This window comes from Podarcis vaucheri (assembly GCF_965113315.1).
Source record: "Podarcis vaucheri genome assembly, chromosome: 12".
NCBI lineage: Eukaryota > Metazoa > Chordata > Lepidosauria > Squamata > Lacertidae > Podarcis > Podarcis vaucheri.
In genome coordinates, this window is record NC_138750.1 from 61,814,810 (window position 1) to 61,836,381 (window position 21,572).

General features: G+C 49.3%; 1 protein-coding gene across 2 annotated transcripts in view; it reads right to left on the reverse strand.

Moving 5' to 3' along the window:
* The window catches only part of CCM2 (CCM2 scaffold protein), a 38,993-nt gene continuing 17,421 nt past the window's right edge, over window positions 1-21,572 (reverse strand). The window contains exons 1-10 of one of the 2 annotated variants that reach the window (XM_082192514.1): window positions 19,201-19,358; window positions 13,843-14,019; window positions 11,793-11,876; window positions 10,116-10,299; window positions 9,037-9,173; window positions 7,625-7,760; window positions 6,678-6,735; window positions 4,959-5,097; window positions 4,518-4,656; window positions 1-2,605 (exon numbers count right to left, since the gene is read on the reverse strand). In XM_082192514.1, the coding sequence (XP_082048640.1) occupies window positions 2,325-2,605; window positions 4,518-4,656; window positions 4,959-5,097; window positions 6,678-6,735; window positions 7,625-7,760; window positions 9,037-9,173; window positions 10,116-10,299; window positions 11,793-11,876; window positions 13,843-14,019; window positions 19,201-19,212 (1,347 nt within the window). In that variant the 5' untranslated portion in view covers window positions 19,213-19,358 and the 3' untranslated portion in view covers window positions 1-2,324. Of the gene's footprint in view, window positions 2,606-4,517; window positions 4,657-4,958; window positions 5,098-6,677; window positions 6,736-7,624; window positions 7,761-9,036; window positions 9,174-10,115; window positions 10,300-11,792; window positions 11,877-13,842; window positions 14,020-19,200; window positions 19,359-21,572 lie in introns of those variants that run through there. The other variant, XM_082192513.1, reaches the window with a different exon arrangement.

Sequence of the window (21,572 nt, forward strand, 5' to 3'; positions counted from 1 at the left end):
TAGTATACAGGTCAGTTTATAGTAGCCAGCAGAGTTCTTGTGGCATGAAATACATATACAAAAATAACTGTGCATTTATATGTATAATATATACAACACATATACATTATGTATATATTTCTTCCACTTCTGGTTCCTTTAAAAAACAAAACAAAACACACACAAACCCCAAAAAATCAAGAAATCTACCCCACACTTTAGGCTTGCTGTCAAACTCTCGCCCTTGAAGAACCACCAGACTCTCGTCTGTGAGGAACTTGAATGCCCAAGTTACTGTTGTCTCAAAAAATAATAATGGAAGAATCTACTATAGGCTGGCACTGGACCAAACCCCATGTTCAGCTGCCGGGGTCCAAGACCACTGCTTTGCCAACCAGGACTGCCCTGCGCCCAGAAAACTATCCTCCCTGCGCAATCTACGCATCCCAGGTAGAAATGATAGCACCAAATTCGTGGCACCATTTCGAGGGTTGGGGTTCGTGTATCCGTGTCCTTCGACCAGGGTAAGGAAATGTCACAATCTGGTGCAGTCAGAAGTCAGGATGGGAGCTGTTTGCCCAGATGTGGGCAGCGTGACTCGGCTGATGGCTTTGATCGAGGGCCAGGCGAGCTAGACAACGTGCGGGCACTGCTCTTGACTGGAGTTACCACGTTCAAGTTAAGCTCGCCCGGCCCAGCGGCAAAGGCCGAGGTGACAGCACATTTTAGCCAGGCTGCTATAATACACAAAACAAATGGAATACTGTGAAAATCCCTGAAACGAGAAGTAATCGACTAGAAATATCTTATAAAAGGTAAAGGGACCCCTGACCATTAGATCCAGTCATGACCAATTCTAGGTTTGCGGCGCTCATCTTGCTTTATTGGCCAAGGGAGCCGGCGTACAGCTTCCGGGTCGTGTGGCCAGCATGACTAAGCCGCTTCTGGCGAACCAGAGCAGTGCACAGAAATGCCGTTTACCTTCCTGCTGGAGCGGTACCTATTTATCTACTTGCACTTTGACGTGCTTTCGAACTGCTAGGTGGGCAGGAGCTGGGACCGAGCAACGGGAGCTCACCCCGGCGCGGGGATTCGAACCACCGACCTTCTGATCGGCAAGCCCTAGGCTCTGTGGTTTAACCCACAGTGCCACCCGCGTTCCTTAATTATCTTATAGAGTTAAACTAAATAATACTGTAAAAATCAAAAAGTTGAAGGAAAAAATCAGAAAAACCTAGAATTGAACAAAGCCTTAACGGGATGCCGGCTACAAACCTCGTGTCACTGAACTATTCAGTTTCCTCAGAAGGAAGTAGAGAAATCGTAAACCTTAAATGACCAAATTCAAAGAAAAGGGGTAAAACTCCCCCAAAGTTCTGAAGTATTATAATTAAGAAATTTAATAGAGGCCAAAGAGACTATGACACAGGTAGAGTGTGTAATTGGTGGTTGGATTCTGGTAATAATAGGTTTTTCTATTTTTTTTCTTAAACTTTTTGATTTTTATTATTTAGTTTAATTCTATAAGATAATATTTCTAGTCGATTACTTCTCGTTTCAGGGATTTTCATGGTATTTCATTTGTTTTGTGTAATTTCTCGGTTCCGTGACTGTCTCTTTTCTACAGGCTGCTATAATACGGCCAAGCTGAGGTTGCCAACGTTCTGGTTTCGGAGAAGGAGGCAAGGCAGCTGGCCAAGGCTTGGGGGCAAGGGAAGATCATCTCTTGCCAATGCCTTTGCCCGCAACCAAGCAGGCAAAGGGATTGGAGCAACCAAGGCCACCTTCTGGTCTGGAACAGAAATGTTAGGACGAAACACCTGGGGTGTTCAGTTAATTCACATTGCAATGAACTTCATCGGAAAGTAACAAACAAACAAACACACACGCACTCGCCCCCCGGGAAAAAACAAAAAGGTTAGAAATGTCATGTGCAAAAAACCGTAAACCGGCTTGTCGAGTTCTTGCGGACGGGCCGTCCTGGGCAAAAGCCAGCGCTGCTTTCACGTGGGATTCATGGCTCTCCAATGATTCCCAACCTGCAAACGCTCTCCATCCTGCGAGGGGCTGATCCTGCCAAGCCCCTCTCCATGGCTTGCTCCTTCACAGAAGAGACCGTCGAGGGCCACGAGGTCAAGGGCCCCTCTTTCAAAAGGGCCCCGGAAGGAAGGGGAGTCGTAAGGGACATCTCCCCTTTCCGCTTCGCCCGGAACCAAAAACGTTCCTGTTATTCCCAGGAGGGAAGAGGAGAGTGTGTGCACGACTGAGCGAGCAACAGGGCCGGGTTATTCCTTGCAGGGGGGAAATGCCTCTTCTTTTCCTCTTTCTCTCTCCCTCCAACCCTTTCAGGAAGAATCGTGGTCCATGCTGCACCCGAGAGCCTCAATGTCGTTGCTGATGTCCGAGATCATGCGGTCCCACTCGTCTCCCTCCGAGGGGGCGGACTGGTCGTCCGAGCTCCCTGCGGCGCCGTTCCCGTTGGTGGTGGAGTTGGAGGTCGTGCTGACCGTCCGCCGGTACCTCCCAAAGCTGTCGGTGATGATGCCTCGCCCGTCCTTCACGCCAATCGTCTCCAGGAAGTTCTCAAAGTATTGGCTGTCCTTCTCAGGGATGAATGGTCTAAGGCCTTTTTTGGGGGGAGAACGGAATGGAACAAGGAATATTAATAATAATAATAAATTTTATTTATACACTGCCCTCCCCCGCCAGAGCTCAGGGCAGCTAACACCAGTAAAATCACAGTAAAAACATAATGGGGGGGGACCCTATTTAAAATACAGGTTAAAATGCAATTTAAAATGCAGCCTCATTTTAAAAGTCAAAACCAGAAGGGGAGGGAAACGTAAGGGTCAGACTGAGTCCAAACCGAAGGCCAGGCAGAACAGCTCTGTCTTGCAGGCCCTGCGGAAAGATGTCAAGTCCCGCAGGGCCCTAGTCTCTTGAGACAGAGTGTTCCACCAAGTCAGGGCCAGTACTGAAAAGGCCCTGGGCCCAGTTGAGACTAATCTAACCACCTTGCGACTTGGGACCTCCAAAATGTTGTCATTTGTGGACCTTAAGGTCCTCCGCGGGGCATACCAGGAGAGGCGGTCCCGGAGGAAGAGACGGCGGTACAGTGGCTTTCAACAAAATATTAAAATACCGTAATGCATCAAACATTAAAAGCTTCCCTAAACGGGGCTGCCTTCAGATGTCTTCTAAAAGTCTGGTAGTTCTTGTTCTCTTTGACATCTGATGAGAGGGCGTTCCACAGGGCGGGCGCCACCACTGAGAAGGCCCTCTGCCTGGTTCCCTGTAACTTGGCTTCTCGCAGTGAGGGAACCGCCAGAAGGCCCTCGGTGCTGGACCTCAGTGTCCGGGCAGAACGATGGGGGTGGAGATGCTCCTTCAGGTATACTGGATCGAGGTTGTTTAGGGCTTTCAAGGTCAGCACCAACACTTTGAATTGTGCTCGGAAACGTACTGGGAGCCAATGTAGATCTTTCAAGACCGGTGTTATGTGGTCTTGGCGGCTGTTCCCAGTCACCTGTCTAGCTGCCCCATTCTGGATTAGTAGTAGTTTCCGGGTCACCTTCAAAGGTAGCCCCACGTAGAGCGCATGGCTGTAGTCCAAGTGGGAGATAACCAGAACATGCACCACTCTGGTGAGACAGTCTGTGGGCAGGGAGGGTCTCATCCTGTGTACCAGATGGAGCTGGTAGACAGCTGCCCTGGACACAGAGAAGGGCCTTTTCAGTGGTGGCGCCCGCCCTGTGGAACGCCCTCCCTTCAGATGTGAAGGTAATAAGCAGCTATCCTATCTTTAAAAGACATCTGAAGGCAGCCCTGTTCAGGGACGTTTTTAATATCTAACGCTGTACTATTTTTAACACTTGATTGGGAGCCGCCCAGAGTGGCTGGGGAAACTCAGCCAGATGGGCGGGGTATAAATAATAAAGTATTATTATTATTATTATTATTATTATTATTATTATTGACCTGCGCCTCCATGGACAGCTGTGAGTCCAAAATGACTCCCAGGCTGCGCACCTGGTCCTTCAGGGGCACAGTGACCCCATTCAGGACCAGGGAGTCCTCCACACCAGCCTGCCTCCTGTCCCCCCAAAACAGTACTTCTGTCTTGTCAGGATTCAACCTCAATCTGTTAGCTGCATCCAACCGCCTTGGGGACTCCGCTTTGGATTTGTGTACAGTTTTGTCCATAGGCTTTTCTTCAATCAAAAGATATCCTGCCAAGTTTAGTATGAGCATCTTTCTTCTCCTAGATCAGGCACGGGCAAACTGGGTCCTCCAGATGTTTTGAGACTACAGTTCCCATCATCCCTGACCACTGGTCCTGCTAGGGATGATGGGAGTTATAGTCCCAAAACATCTGGAGGGTCGTGTTTGCCTATGCCTGTCCTAGATGGAATCCCTTTCTAGGCTGACAAGCCCCACCTGCCCCTCAACTTGCCCTCAACAAATAGGATATATGGACACCAGCAACTTCCATTCATTCAATCTCGGGGGGGGGTGTGTGGTCAGGTGGGGACGCTCACCTAGCAGAAGGAACTTCCGGCTATCGCCATAGAGCTGTCGCAGGCTGACGCAGAACTCATGTATGGACGCCCCGTTGCGGTATTCGCGCAGAAGCATGGCAAACTGCTGGATCTCATGAGAGGAGAGTTTTGTTCGTAGCTAGGAAAGAAAGGGGTGGGAAGAATAAAAGCTAAATCAGCGTAGGAAGAAAAGGGTGTTGAAACGGAAGACGCAGTTTCTTTTCTTCGATTTTCCACGTAACGTTAGGAAAGATCCGCAGCGAAGGTTTACGTCCCAGGAGGCCACAGCATTCCCACCACTGTTCTAAAGGAAGAGAAAGGAACTTGCATATTCCAATGACCCCCCCCCAGCTAAGTGTGTGACAAGCCCCTTGGTCCCACCCCTACCCCCCCAAAGGGGACCAAGATTTCCCTGGGGAAAGCCTTCCTCCCTGCCCCTACCGTCATCATGTAGTCCTGGAGCAGCTCCGTTGCGGTGGTGCTCAGCTCGCTCTCGCTGGCCGCCTTGGCGTGGGGAGATGGCTGTGCCGACAAGGAAGAAGGGGAGTTGCCACCGGTCTCCAAGGACTCGGGGAAGGAACTGGAAATGCACAACAGGTCCATGCGTCACCCTCACTGAGCCAAGGGGCCTTGCATCTCCTCCTCCCTCCCCGTCAGTTTTCCTTTCGTGCTGCGTTCATCGGGTTGTAAGCCTGAGGGTTTGGGACTGAACTGATACCTGCTCCCCTTTTGCCTGTTCTGGGAGCCTTTTTTGGGCTGAAGATTTGGGAGGAGGGGGAACTGTTTGATAAAGAATGGAGGCGCGCTCCATTGTCTCATACCACATGGGACGGCACCGACTGCTTTGGGAACCCAGCAGACGTTTTACTTACAATTAAGCAGTATACAGATTTTGTGAAATACAGTGGTGCCTCGCAAGACGAAAAGAATCCGTTCTGTGATTCTCTTCGTCTAGCGGTTTTTTTCGTCTTGCAAAGCAAGCCCATTGAATGATTAGCAGATTAGCGCTATTAGAGGCTTTTAGCGGCTTATCTGCTGGTCGGATCAGCTGATAAGCGGCTTAGCGCTAATAGCGGCTTTTAGCTGCTTTTAGCGACTTATCTGCTGATCGGATCAGCTGATAAGCGGCTTAGCAGCTTAGAAAAAAGGGGGGAAGGGGGAAAAACGAGCAGGAACTCGCAAGACATTTCCGTCTTGCGAAGCAAGCCCATAGGAAATTCGTTTTGCGAAGCACCTCCAGAACGGAAAACTCTTTCGTCTAGCGAGTTTTCCGTCTTGCGAGGCACCACTGTATCGTATTTTTTGCTCTATAGGGCACACCAGACCATAGGGCGCACCTAGTTTTTTTTATTCCTGCCCCCCCACAGCCCCAAAGAGCAAAGAAGCCAAGACAGCCAGCGGGATCCATCCCGCTGGCTGTCTTGGCTTCCTCTTTAGCCACAACCTCTCCAGCTGGGAGAAGCTGCGCACGGCTTTGGCAGAAGCCAAGACAGCCAGCGGGATGCATCCCGCTCACTGTCTTGGCTTCGTTTTTAGTCGTTGAGCTGGGGCAGCCCGAGCTTCCCCCGACCCCAGACCGAGTCTGGGAGCGGGGGCGAGGTTGCGCATAACCTCGCCTTCGCTCCTGGAGCTTGCTGCTATCCGCAAGCCTTCTGAGCCCAGCAGGAACTCCTGCCGGGCTCCGAAGGCTTGCGGATAGCTGCCCAAAGCCCGGGGTGTGCAACACTGCGCTCCCCGTGCTTTGGGCTGCAGGCTGCTATCTGCAAACCTTCGGAGCCTGGCAGGCACTCCCGCCGCGCTTCGAAGGCTTGCGGATAGCTGCTTGAAGCCTGCAGAGCGAGAGGGGTTGGTGCGCACCGACCCCTCTCACTCTCCAGGCTTCAGCGAAAGCCTGCATTCGCCCCATAGGACGCACACACATTTCCCCTTCATTTTTGGAGGGAAAAAAGTGCGTCCTATAAAGCAAAAAATATGGTAAATACACACACACACGCCCACTGCTATTTTTCTAGAAAAAGAGGTGCCGGAACTCATCAGGAATGCCTGCCTTGTTCTGTTATAATAGCAATGGTGCTTACCTGGGAAGCGTCAGAACTGAGTTCCAGCTGAAAAAAGCCCTGCAGATGCCCCATTCTTCCCTGCTGCCCTAAGTATACTCACAAAGTGCTTGCTTCCGTTTCGTAGGAATCTTTAACGTCCACTTTTGTTGAAGAGTCATCTGCAAGGAAGTAGCCAGAGAAAGGCGGTATGCAAATTAAAAAGGGAAATGCAAAAATGAATTGAAATATCTGGGCTAGATAGACACTACATGGAAGCCTCCTCTCTTCAAGCTAGAGGAGATGAGGGAAGCCACTTCAGCCCAGTTTGCCGCCGGTGGATATTATTACTATTATTAATTTTAATTATTTTCCCCCTTTCCCTATATATATATTACATTACATTACGGTCTTCAAACAAAAACATCCTGGAGGTCCCAGGCCACAGGGAGGTTAGGCTGGCCTCAACCAGAGCCAGGGCTTTTTTGGCCGTGGCCCCGATCTGGTAGAACGCTCTGTCCCAAGAGATTAGGGCCCTGCGGGACTTGACATCTTTCCGCAGGGCCTGCAAGACAGAGCTGTTCCACCAGGCCTTTGGCCAGGGCACAGCCTGACCCCCTCCTTTGGCAATCTTCACAGGACTCTAGCCCAATGGTTGCCATCAATTTGATTTGAATTAATTTTATAATGAAATGATTTTAGAATGCTGTATTATTTTATTGTTGTTAGCCGCCCTGAGCCCGGCTTCGGCTGGGGAGGGCGGGATATAAATAAAATTATTATTATTATTATTATTACATGATGAAACAAGAAAAAAGGCCCCACGAACCAATTACCCCCCCCCCTTTTCCCACCCCAAGAGTGAGTTTAGAGCCGCCTTTGCCACCCTTGCGCCCTCCCCATGCATTGGACTACAACTCCCATCATCTCTGGGAGGATGCCAGGTAGGCAAAGGAGAGATCACATGACCGCTGAGTCGTGCAGGTGGAACTGGAGCAGTTTGAGCCCGCTCGCCTCCCCTCTGCAACAGCCGCTTGCAAGAGGAACCCAAACCGCGGCTGTTTCTCCTACCGCTGTGCAGGGAGAGGTGTCGCGTTGGCGTGGAGGCCCCGTCAAATATTGCTCTGTCGAGGAAGTCTATGGTGGACTCCGTGTAAACAATGTGGAAGACTTGGCTGAGAAGCGAGCAGAGTTCCTCCGCAGTTACCTGGAGAAGGATGGAACAGGGCGGGATATAAATAAAAAATATTATTATTATTACTACTACTACTACTACTACTACTACTACTACAGGTCAGATGGGCTTTGGGGAAGAAGTGAAGAACTCCCAACTTCCCCCATTCCCCCATCTTCCCCCATTCACATAGAGGAGGGAGAAAGGTTGTTTTCTGCTGCTCCAGAGAAGCGGACACGGAGCAATGGATCCAAACTACAAGAAAGAAGATTCCACCTAAACATTAGGAAGAACTTCCTGACAGTCAGAGCTGTTCGACAGTGGAATTTGCTGCCAAGGAGTGTGGTGGAGTCTCCTACTTTGGAGGTCTTTAAGCAGAGGCTTGACAACCATATGTCAGGAGTGCTCTGATGGTGTTTCCTGCTTGGCAGGGGGTTGGACTCGATGGCCCTTGTGGTCTCTTCCAACTCTATGATTCTATGATTCTATTCTAACTACCAGACTTTTAGAAGACATCTGAAGGCAGCCCTGTTTAGGGAAGCTTTTAATGCTTGATGGATTACTGTATTTTAATATTTTGTTGGAAGCTGCCCAGAGTGGCTGGGGAAGCCCAGCCAGATGGGCGGGATATACATTTATTATTATTATTATTATTATTATTATTATTATTATTACTTGTTTCAATAAGATTTCCCACCAGTTGGGTGGAAGGTGCTTATTAGCCACGGGTTTTATTAACCTATCTTCCGCCGTGTTTTGCCCCACTTTTAAAAAACTGTCTCAGCTGTTCTTACGGTGGGTCGACAAATTGTCATGAGATGCACGTAATTAATAAATTAATGATACCACTTCAGATAATAATAATACTTCAGAGGAACGATTCAGGCAGCAGCAAAATTTCCTGGCGTTCTAGGAAAAGGGAAAAAATACTGGAAAAATTCTATCTACAGTGCAAGTTTTTGACAGGGTCACCATCTCCAGTAGCCACTGACAAATGATTTCTGGTGGACAGAATTATTACTGGGCAGAGGTCTCAAATAAAACAAAATGCTCTGTGCCTTTAAGTTGCACATCTGCAGGCAGGAAGGTGACCATTTAAACATCCATTCCAGAGACACTCTTTTTTCCTAGCTGGAAATATCCTGCTTCGCTGTATCTGGGAGAGAAGGCTTCCGTGTTAGACCACAAGAGAGCGTAATATGACCCAGAGTGGATGTCTCTTCGCAGTCCGAGAGCATCTCTTTCACCTGCGTAGCTGCATCTGACCAAGGTGAGGACTGCCTGAGGAAGGGGAGGGGAGACATCTTACTTTATTCTCCGTAGCCAGGACCACCAGGCAGCAAGCTTCGACAGGAACCGCTCCGCTCTCCGAGAGAGACCCTGACGTAAGAGCTTTCAAGCTTTCGGCACAAAGACTCTGGTTGGGGGAAATCCCGGGGTCCTGAGCTGAGAAAAACCAGAGGCCATTAGTGGAACCAGGAGGCAAGCTGCTCCGCCTACGTGATTCCGCATAACCCCATCCCACCCCCTTGGGGGGAAAAGGGTATTTCTTTTGTAATGTTCTGGAACAATGAGCTCAGTGGTAATGCCCAACTTTATGCTGCTTTCAACCTGCTGTAACAGTATTTATTTATGCACTTTTTTCTTTTACCTACGGGACCGCCTCTTTTGGTATGCCCCGCGGAGGACCTTAAGGTCCACAAATGACAACATTTTGGAGGTCCCAGGTCGCAAGGTAGTTAAGTTGGCCTCAACTAGGGCCAGGGCCTTTTCAGTACTGGCCCCGACTTGGTGGAACGCTCTGTCACAAGAGACCAGGGCCCTGCAGGACTTGACATCTTTCCGCAAGACAGAACTGTTCCGCCTGGCCTTTGGTTTGGACTTGACCCTTATGTTTCCCTCCCCTTATGGTTTTGATCTATGGGCTACTTTTTAAAATGAGGCTGCACTTTAAATTGCATTTTAACCTGTATTTTAAATTGGTTTGTTTTCCCCATTATGGTTTTTACTGTGATTTTACTGGTGTTAACCACCCTGAGCCCGGCTCTGGCCGGGGAGAACGGGGTATAAATAAAAATTATTATTATTATATTATTTATATATATTATTTAACCACTGTACTTGCTTGGTTATTTTACTTATTTCTCGTATGGTTGTTGTCCAAAATGGTTGGATTTTGTCCGTTCTTGGCAGCCTGCTGTGAGCGTGACAGAATCGGTCTTTCTCAGATGCAACAGAGTCCTACCGCAGATGGGACACACACCCCACTTAGCTGCCCCCCCCCAGGAGAGATGCACGAGAGCTGATGGACGCAGCAGGCTCTCGTGGCTACCAAGACCCCCCCCCAAAAAAAAAGACAACTGGAAGGCAACCCCTTTGCCAGCCTACCTGTTTTCAACACCACCAGGTGCGAGGAGTCGTCGCGGATGTAGGAAACCGACGCAATGTCATGGATTGGGACCCTGAGTATGATATCTTCGCCATCCCGCCACACCAGTTTGACGTTGTAGGCGGAGAGGCTGATCACAGCGTCGTGTTCCTGCGTCAGCTGGCCTGGAAGCTTATGAGCCCTCTAGGACGAAGGCGGGAGGGGAAGAAGAGGCAGGGTATTAAACGACCATGTGGAGGGATAGCTCAGCTGGTAAAGCACGGGACTCTCGGGGTCTTGGGTTCTAATCCCAAGATTTCCGAGCACAATTCACAGTGTTGGTGCTGACCTTTCAAGCCCTAAACGGCCTCAGCCCAGTATACCTGAAGGAGTGTCTCCACCTCCATCGTTCTGCCCTGAGGTCCAGCTCCGAGGGCCTTCTGGTGGTTCCCTCACTGCGAGAAGCCAAGTTACAGGGAACCAGGCAGAGGGCCTTCTCGGTGGTGGCACCCGCCCTGTGGAACGCCCTCCCACCAGATGTCAAAGAGAAGAACAACTACCAGACTTTTATAATAATAATAACAATAAGTTTTATTTATACCCCGCCCTCCCCAGCCAAGGCTGGGCTCAGGGTGGCTAACAAGCAATAATATAAACAAGTTGAATGAATACAACTTAAAAACAAGATTAAAATACAACATTCAAACCTTACAATGAAGCCTCATCAAAGGAGGAGAAAGGAAAAAGAAAGAGGGAGGGAGGGAATCAAATTGGCTCCAAGCCAAAGGCCAGGTGGAACAACTCTGTCTTACAGACCCTGCGGAAAGAAATCAGATCCCGCAGGGCCCTGGTCTCATGAGGCAGAGCGTTCCACCAGGTCGGGGCCAGAGTTGAAAAGGCCCTGCCTCTGGTTGAGGCTAATCTGACTTCCTTAGGGCCCGGGACCTCTAGGGTGTTGCTATTTATGGACCTTAAGGTCCTCCGCGGGGCATAGCAGGAGAGGCGGTCCCGTAGGTACGAGGGTCCTAGGCTGTGAAGACATCTGAAGGCAGCCCTCTTTAGGGAAGCTTTTAATGTTTAACAGACCACTGTACAGTGGTGCCCCGCAAGACGAATGCCTCGCAAGACGGAAAACTCGCTAGACGAAAGAGTTTTCCGTTTTGGAGGTGCTTCGCAAAACGAATCTCCTATGGGCTTGCTTCGCAAGACGAAAATGTCTTGCGAGTTCCTGCGGGGTTTTTTTTCCTCCCCCCCCTCTTTTTCTAAGCCACTAAGCCGCTTATCAGCTGATCCGATAAGCCGATAAGCCGCTAAAAGCCACTAAAAGCGCTAATAGCACTAATCCGCTAATCCGTCAATGGGCTTGCTTCGCAAGATGAAAAAAACGCTAGATGAAGAGAATCACAGAACGGATTCTTTTCATCTTGCGAGGCACCACTGTATTTTAATACTCTGTTGGAGGCCACCCACAGTGGCTGGGGAGGCCCGGCCAGATGGACGGGGTATAAATAATAAATTCTATTGTATTCTAAATCCCACGATTCCCACATTGCAGGGGTTGGATCAGGTGATCTTCATGGTCTCTCTGCATTTCTATGATTCTATGAAATCTTCTCCCCAGGTGGGAATGCTTCTCAGAGAAGGGTAACACGCCAGAACTGGGGGAAGAGAGAAACTTGAAACAAGCTGGTACGCACCTTTGCATTGTCTATCAAATGCAGTACTTCTGTTCGGCTGGAGGGGTTCAGGTATCCTGGGACAGATGCTAATTGACCTAAATACTGGAAAGCAATGAAGAATTGTCAGGGGGAGTGGTTAAGTAAACCTTGTGAGTACCTGGAGTTAGCAAATTTGACGGATTTAATAAGGCAGAAGTCAAAAATTTTAACTCAGAAACAATGGAAATGTTTAAATGATTATTTACACAAGCAAAAAGCAGGGCTCAAATACGAAAGTTTGGTTGTGTCTAGACTGACCTTGTGAAGAATACAGAGACCATAAAGATTTGATTGGTTATGAAAGAATCTAAGGAAGGGAAATGATTGAAGAACAGATGTAAATGCGAGCAAGACAACTAAGAGACATGTCGTGAATGCAGTGGAAGTCTTTTATAATACTTTAACTAAGATTTATATATTGCAGCATTTGAAGCAAGAATTTGGTAATATTTCAGGTTATGAAAAGTATTTTTTTCTTTTCTTCTGTCTTTATTATCTTCTACTTTTCTTTTTTTATTAGTTTTCATTTTTGAAAATATGTACATAATTGTGTTTACAGTGTGATGCATTGTTCTTTGTTTAATTTCTATTTCTTGAAAAAATTAATAAAAGTTAAAGAAAAAAGAAAAGAAAAGAAGAATTGTCAGAATGAGACAAAAGCAGGCACCAACTGCGCCTCAGCCCTCTGGGGGCCAGTGCGATTTTCAACATGCCCTGGGGAGAAAGGCGGCCTCTCCGCAGAACCCCGCTAACGTATCTCGCAGGAATGAGAAAGGCCCTGCTCTTAAAAACAGGAGACCACCTTTGAGGGGAGTATGACAGAGGAAGGAGCACGGGTGACACACTCCATCCAGAAAGCTCCACCTAAACCAGTGTTTATCCAACTTGGGTCCCCAGCTGTTGTGGAACTACAACTCCCACCATCCCTAGCTAGCACAGCCAGTAAATTGGAAGCAATATACTTGGCCTTCCATTCTGAAGGAAATCAGCCCTGAGTGCTCACTGGAAGGACAGATCCTGAAGCTGAGGCTCCAATACTTTAGCCACCTCATGAGAAGAGAAGACTCCCTGGAAAAGACCCTGATGCTGGGAAAGATGGAGGGCACAAGGAGAAGGGACGACAGAGGACGAGATGGTTGGATAGTGTTCTCGAAGCTACCAGCATGAGATTGACCAAACAGCGGGAGGCAGTGGAAGACAGGAGTGCCTGGCGTGCTCTGGTCCAGGGGGTCACGAAGAGTCGGACACGACTAAACAACAACAACATACTTGGCCTTCTTGTTTAAGCAGTATTTTAATGTAATCAGTGCATCAAATAAGCTTATATTATTTGCAGAACGCTATCCCCAAGGAGCTTTGCCTGGTGCCTTTAGGTGAAAACGTTTCTCTTCCTCCAGGCATTCGGCTGATTATCATTCTGTGGCTTTCAAAATGTTTTTGTGGGAAGGAGGTTATTGGTTTGTTTTTGTTTTATTAGGCATTTTGCACATTTTTAATTTTTCTGTTGCAAACTGCCCTGCGATCTTCAGGTGAAAAGATAAAGGTAAAGGGACCCCTGACTGTTATGTCGAGTCGCAGACGACTCTGGGGTTGCGGCGCTCATCTCGCTTTATTGGCCGAGGGAGCCGGCATCCAGCTTCCGGGTCATGTGGCCAGCATGACTAAGCCGCTTCTGGTGAACCAGAGCAGCGCATGGATACGCCATTTACCTTCCCACCAGAGCGGTACCTATTTATCTACTTGCAGTTGACGTGCTTTTGAACTGCTAGGTGGGCAGGAGCTGGGACTGAGCAACGGGAGCTCACCCTGTTGCGGGGATCTGAACCGCCGACCTTCCGATCGGCAAGCCCTAGGCTCTGTGGTTTAACCCACAGCGCCACCTGCGTCCCTCGGATGAAAAGAGAGGTATGCAAATTTAACTAACGACGACAACCCCGGTGACTCTTTGGTGGGGCGGCTACACCTCCGAGCCGCCCCTGCAGATGGGGAAGAGGCTAAGTGGTCGAAGCCAGGAGCAGGCTGCGGTTACCTTCACTTCCTTTTCGATGTAGTCGTTCAAGAGGATGTCGGGATCCACCCGGTCAGGCAAAGGGACGGAGACCGTGTGCAGCGGCCGCCTCTCTGTCACCTTCTCCTGGGTCTTCTTATCCCGACCCACCTTTTCGCCTTTCAGGAAGACCCGCTTGAAAGGGGAGACTATGCCAGGCTGCGGGGCAGAAAGGGGTGGGGGGAAAGAGAGAGAGACACTTTAGGATCAGTACTCGGCCAACCTGACTGCTATGCCCACAGAGCTACCTTGTTCGTGCCAAAGCGGAGCACTGCCTGTCAGATATGAATCAATTAAGGTAGCTATTTTTCGACGGAGGAGGAACAAAAAAGAGACGGAACAGAGCACAGTGTTCCCAGTTCCAATGAGCTGAGCAGCCATTATATTAATTGCAGCCTGCTTCGCCCTGCTTTGGAAAGGGCTCATTATTCACCTGTTCCTATATAACTTTCCCCCAAAATGAATGGCTGGTTCTCCGCCAGGCGCGGAGCTTTATTAGCTAAAAAAGGAATTACAGGCAGCAGGGTACTTTCCTTTAACAACCCTCACCCCAACCAAACCCAGCTGGGAACCACACTGGTCCAGGTCTCCTGCTGCCTGTCCCCAGTGGCTCTACCTTGCAAGATCGAAGGAGAGGGGAGAATGGATCTCTTGAAACATCAGAGATCTGTATAAAGTCAGTAATAAATGTTGGAAATGTAAAGAAAAAGAAGGGACATTTTATCACATGTGGTGGGAATGTAAAAAGGTGAAATGCTTCTGGGAGATGATATATAATGAGATGAAAAAAATGTTGAAATATATATTTATAAAGAAACCAGAAGCATTTTTACTGGGCATTGTTGGGAGTGATATAAATAGAAAGGAATATAAGCTTTTTTATATGCAATAACAGCAGCAAGAATGTTACTGGCCCAAAAATGGAAGCAAGACGAATTACCGACGATTGAAGAATGGAGGATGAAGTTAATGGACTATGCAGAACTAGATAAACTTAACAGGAAGGATTCGAAACTGGCGGGACCAGAAATTCACGGAAGACTGGAGTAAATTTACGGACTATTTGAAAAGTATTTGTGAAGATCAGTCGATGTTTGTAGGTTTGCAAGAAGTTTTGTGAGGAGTTTTATTGGAAGTATTGCAAAAATGGAGAAGGGGAAGGATGGTTTGTTAAGAGGCAATATAAAGTTAAGAAATGCATAAGAAGTGGTTAAAATGGTGGATCATCAGAGGTGCTGATGAAAGTCTAAAAAGATTGTATAAGTGATAAGTTTTGTGATACATTTTATAATTTATATGTTAAAATCAATAAAAATTATATATATAAAATAAGAAACTTCAGAGATCATTGGCTGTGACACTACAGTGGTGCCCGCAAGACGAACGCCTCGCGAGACGAAAAACTCGCAAAACGAAAGGTTTTTTCGTTTTCGAGTTGCCTCGCAAGACGAATTTCCCTATGGGCTTGCTTCGCAAAACGAAGCTTGCCCCGCAAGCTCCGGGGATAGCAAGGAAGCGCAGCGCGTCTTCCCTGCTGTCCCCGGACCTCTTTTGAAGCAAGGGGCAGCGGGGAGAAGTGATTTTCTCCCCGCAGCCCCAGGTCTGGGGACAGCGGGAAGCGCAGCGCGTCTTCCCCGCTGTCCCCAGACCTCTTTTGAAGCAAGGGGCGGCGGGGAGAAGCGATCTTCTCCCCGCTGCCCCTTGCTTCAAAAGAGGGGACAGAGCGGCGCTTCCCCTCTGTCCCTGGACGGTCTCCATAGGAACGCATTGATTGATTTTCAATGCATTCCTATGGGAAACCGTGCTTCGCAAGAAGAAAAACTCGCAAGAAGAAAAAACTTGCGGAACGAATTAATTTCGTCTTGCGAGGCAGCACTGTACAAGGGATTCTGGGGCAAAAGGATACTGCTGCTAGGACCCCAAGCAACAGCATGGGCTTCTGGTGTGGCGGAGCCGAGCCTCCCCACCCCTAAAAGGCAAATTGACCCAGGACTAGTTCCATGCCATTACTAATGGTGGTATTTTTCCCTACGTACAAGCAATTTGTGATGGCCTGGGAATCTGATTCGGAGGCTGAACCTGAGGGATCCCAGCCTGCACATGAGTCCCCGTCTCCAGAACCAGCTGAGCCGGGGCCGGGGCATGAGCCTGAAGGGTCCTCACCTGTGCTGGGTCTTCAGGTGCAGGCACCAGCTGAGTCTGCTCTGGCTCCGGAGGTGATGGAGGACCCATTGCCTGCAGGTGCTCCACTCTCAGCCCCGTCAGAGGAAGCGGAGGTTGCCTCTGGGTCCGGTAACCCTCCAGCCTCTTCTGAGCTGCAGAGGCTCAGGGCAGAGAGGCGGAGGGAACTAAGTTCCCGCAGGAGGAGTGCTCGCCTCCAGGCCCCGGAGAGGCAAGTCACCAGAGGATCGGGGCCACCCTATGCCTTGGGACAGATAAAACCGGCCAGCCCAGTCTCAGGTTGCGGGAGCAACATCGTTGGTTGTCAGTTCCAGCCTGATCCCTGACCTGCTTCTCTGCCGGAGCTCCTGACCACATCCAACGCCCTGCACTGCTCCCAGCTTCTACTTCTACAGACTGCCCTCATATTGCATCCTGCCAACCTAGCAGTTCAAAAGCATGTCAAAGTGCAAGTAGATCAATAGGTACCACTCTGGCGGGAAGGTAAACGGCGTTTCCGTGCGCTGCTCTGGTTTGCCAGAAGCAGCTTAGTCATGACCCAGAAGCTGTACTCTGGCTCCCTCGGCCAATAAAGCGAGATGAGCGCCGCAACCCCAGAGTCGGCCACGACTGGACCTAATGGTCAGGGGTCCCTTTACCTTTTTATGATGGGGCCGGAAGCCGTTTGAGCGAGTCTGGGAAGCAATGCAGGGGTAGCGGAACCTCCAGAGGTTGCTGAACTACAACTCCCATCATCCCCAGCAAGCATGGCCAATGGCCAGGGATGATGGGAGGTGCAGTTTGGCAGGCCTCCAGAGGGCCACAGGTCGCCCACGCCTGCAAGGAAGCAAATACAGTCTTGCAAAGCAGCTCCACGCTTCCGTAAAGAAATGCAGAAGTAGGCAGCCCCAACGCTCTCAAGGGGAAGCCATCCACATCTGGCCTGATAATAAATAAATAAAAATTTATTTATACCCCGCCCTTCCCGGTTCAGAAAACCGGGCTCAGGACAGCCAACAACAAATTTAAAACACTTCACTGATGCAACAAAAAACAGCATAAAATACATTATAAAACGTGAATAACGATAAATTTAGAATTCAAAAATCAATTTAAGGGGGAAATCCATCCAATAAATATTAGATGATCACCAGGGCTAGCTGGCTGAATTTGTCCTATTTGGGCCAGTGAGGAGACCAGGGGAGAATTAGCTGTGGGATCCCAGAGCGGGTAATCTTCATAAAAAGGGGAAAGGAAGGGGAATAAAAGATCAGGCTAAGTTCACATTGAAAGCCAGGCAGAATAGCTCTGTCTTACAGGCCCTGCGGAAGGAAGTTAAATCCTGCAGGGCCCTGGTCTCATGGGACAGAGCATTCCACCAGGTTGGAGCCACCACTGAGAAGGCCCTGGCCCTGGTGGAGGATAATCTGACTTCCTTGGGGCCCGGGACCTCTAAACTATGGCTATTCACGGACCTTAAGGTCCTCTGCGGGGCATACCAGGGGAGGCGGTCCCGTAAATACGAGGGCCCTAAGCCACAAAGGGCTGATGAGGCCAGCTTGGTGTCCTGGGCAAGGCTTGCTGGCCAAAGTGGGTGGGGCTGTAGCCGTTGCACCCCAGCGCTGCCAGGGGGTGGTCTCAGCTTGCCACTCTTTGCAGATCCCGGTGCCTAGCCACAAGAATCACCAAGGGAGCTTTTCAAATCGGACAACAAGGATGCCTTTGTGGCTGCTATGCGACCCGGGAAGACAAGCTTGCTATTATCGGGCAATATAGAGTGAAGCGGGTTGGAGGGGTGAGGAGGGGAGATGGGAGGAGCACAGCTGCTCACAAAACGGGTACAGAGCTGGAACAAAATGGGTACAAAACTGGGGAAAGCTACCCGCAAAAGGTACACCTGCCTTGTTGGAAAAACAGCTCAAAAAGAGACTCTGGAATCTCTAGATGCTCCACTGAATTGCCCAAGAGATATATAGCAGATGTTGAGAACAGAACCTTATTCTTTGTTTAAGTTTGTACACCATGCTATACCCATAGATCCCAGAACGGCTTGTAAGATAAACCTGCAGTATTCAAAAACACCAAATACATAATAAAAAGAAGAACAGAAGCAAACCAATAATCTCCTCTTCTACGACACGTTTTAAAGGGCATCGGATGTCAATTGGCTAAAGGCCTGGCGGAAGAGGAACATTTTCGCTTGGTGCCTAAAAATATATAATGGGAGAACACTCCAAATGGGGAGCCACTGCAGAAAAGGCCTTGTTCTTCTTTTGCCCGCCTCTGGACCTCTTGTGGGGAGGACACACGAGAAAGGGCCTTGCAGGAGGATGGCAGGGGCCGGGTCAGTTCATCTGGAGAGAGGCGGTCCTTGAGGTATTGGGGTCCCAAGCCCTTTAAGGCTTTATAGGTCAAAACCAGCACTTTGATTTGGGCCTGGAAACTAACTGGCAGCCGTCAGGGCAAGATTGGCGTTATATGAACAAACATTCCTTCCAAGACGTTGGGTTGGGAATGTTTCTCGGCTGACCCACCAAATCGCAAGCTCAAGAAACATTGCCACACATCTGTCCCTTTGGCTGCTTCCACACACCTTTTCTCCTGCGCACAGAGATGGAGAAAAAACCCACAGGCAGGTTCTGGAGATCCAAAATAATGTGGGAGCTTCTTCTTTTTTTATTTGCCAAGTAGCTCATGGTGCAAAGTTCCCCCCCACCAAAAAAAGAGGTAGTAGAGAGAGATGGTTTGACGGACACTGGAAGGGGATAAAACCGCTGGGCAGACAAAACAGAAGACGGACAGGTAGGGCTGAGAGCTTTGGTGCGCCTGAGCACGTGCAGAGGTGAAAGAGAGGTGTTTTAGGGATAAAGAGAGAGGGGGAAGCTTTGCTTACTGGAAGAGCTTTACAGTGGTACCTCGGGTTAAGTACTTAATTTGTTCCGGAGGTCCGTTCTTAACCTGAAACTGTTCTTAACCTGAAGCACCACTTTAGCTAATGGGGCCTCCCGCTGCTGCTGTGCCGCTGGAGCACAATTTCTGTTCTCATCCTGAAGCAAAGTTCTTAACCTGAAGCACTATTTCTGGGTGAGCGGAGTCTGTAACCTGAAGCGTCTGTAACCTGAAGCACCGCTGTATTAGAACTATTGGGATCTATCAGGACACGGAACCGCAGATTCCTACCTCATTCTCCATGAAGCATCCGGTTACCCAGAGGGAGGGTTTGAGAAGGCTGCTTTCAACACAACAGGGTCCCACTCCACTCCACCCACCCTCAGGGCTCCTCCGGGTTGCCGGCTAATGGCTGCCGTTGCCGAAGGGCGAGGCACAACTGTCAGCTTCTGCTCTTGAGCAAGAAGGAGAACAGGACGCAGGGAGACCACAGCTTCCTCCTGCTCGGCTCGCTCAGGGCTGAGAGGCGGCTGTGGGCAAAAAAGTAGAACGTCCCACGGGGTGGGGTGGGGGGTGGACTAGCAACCGAAAGAGAGGCAAAGAGGCTCACCCACTGTGGGGCTCTCCAGCCCATCAAGGCAGGCTTCCCTAGAATCATAGAATTGTAGAGTTCGAAGGGAACCCAAAGGCCATCCAGTCCAACCCTCTGCAACGCACCTGCTTCTCTCGCTCTTCAGATGACCCCAGATTTCCTTAACATGCTATGCACCTGCATATTTTGATGCTCAGGTGCCATTCGCTCACCTGTTTTTGTTACAACCTCCTGACAAGATCTCACCGGTGTAACGTAAAAGTTCAGATTTGATGGGCGCTGTCTGCAATGACAAACCTAGACAGCATCTTAAAAACCTCCCTCCTCTGGCAGGGAGAGGTTGCGCGCAGCCTGTTCGCTGCGCTTTGGGGCTGGGGGCTGGTTAGGGTTAGGTTTTTTTCTTGATTTCCCCCCTCTAAAAACTAGGTGCGCCCTATGGTCCGGTGTGCCCTATGGAGCGAAAAATACGGTATGTTGCGTGGCTCCAAGAAGACGTCCGGAGCAAATTTCAGTTAAAATTCTGAGAGATATGCATTGCAAGCCAATGCCACACTATTCTTCTGAAGAGGAGGGGGAGTGTCCAAATTCTTCACCGCTCCCCTTGTATTGCAACCCAGGTGGGTGGGGCTTGCTGCCAGGCCCCGCCTACTTTTGGAAAGAGCCCCGCCCACTCTGGCAGGAGGCTAAAGGAACGCCACCCTGCTCTCTCACTCAACAGGCCTCAGTTACCCATTGACTGCCGCAGAGCAGATTTCCGTGCTTAAGCCAAGGGCGCTTGGGAAATTGCTAAATTAATTTTAAGACCCATGCAGGGCTATTGAGAAGACATATGCCATCAGGCTCAGCTGTAAGCTTGTCCGCAGAGGATTTCTTTATGGTTTGGGAGTACAAAGGCATGGCTTTTAAGCCATCTCTGCAGTAATCCACTCAGAGGGAATGTGGATCAGGAACACTCAGCAGATACAGAGCTGTTCCTACTTCCTTCTCTTCAAGACCTACTGCATGATCCCCTGGGCAAATCTACAGAGACATCACCTTGCCAACAAAGGTCTGTATAGTTAAAGCTCTGGTTATCCCAGTAGTGATGTATGGAAGTGAGAGCTGGACCATAAAGAAGGCTGATCGCCGAAGAATGGATGCTTTTGAATTCTGGTGCTGGAGGAGACTCTTGAGAGTCCCATGGACTCCAAGAAGATCAAACCTCTCCATTCTGAAGGAAATCAGCCCTGAGTGCTCACTGGAAGGACAGATCGTGAAGCTGAGGCTCCAAGACTTTGGCCACCTCATGAGAAGAGAAGACTCCCTGGAATAGACCCTGATGTTGGGAAAGATGGAGGGCACAAGGAGACGGGGACAACAGAGGATGAGATGGTTGTACAGTGTTCTCGAAGCTACCAGCATGAGTTTGACCAAACTGTGGGAGGCAGTGGAAGACAGAAGTGCCTGGCGTGCTCTGGTCCAGGGGATCACGAAGAAGCGGAGACGACTATACAACAACTCTCTGCCACTTTTTAAAAAAGCAACTTAAATTGTCATAGGTATTAAATAATTCGCTTGCAAAAATTCGAAACACAAACTGTTACAGTGAGGCTAAGAAGATGCAAGGAGCTTCTCGAAAAAAGTTTTCCTCCAATGTCCAGCTTCTCAAACTCAGTTTCTCCCCTCCAAAACAAACATGCCAGAAGGGTGGGGAAAGCTTCCTTCGGGATTCTGAATAAAGCTGTCTATTTTGCTTCAGGCTCTTGTTTCCTGGATTGCCAGGGCAGAGCCTGTTGAGGCTTTGATGCCCCTTGCTGGTCATGTCGTGCCTCTTTTTTTCTACTTGTGCAAGGTCCGTGAATCTGGGAGGGAGGTGTGTTTTTTCTTAAACCGCACACAGCCAGGCCCCGAGGCTCCAGATGCAAACAGCGGTCTCTCCTCCTTCCTCTCCCTGACATTATTTTAAAACCTTAAAACAGGGTTGGCTCTCGGGCTTGTAAGTGCGTGCAGTTGCAGGTGTGCTACTTATTTATCCGATTCCCAAAATACCTGGAAGTGCTTTCACTGCAAAAACATCAACAATAGGAAACAA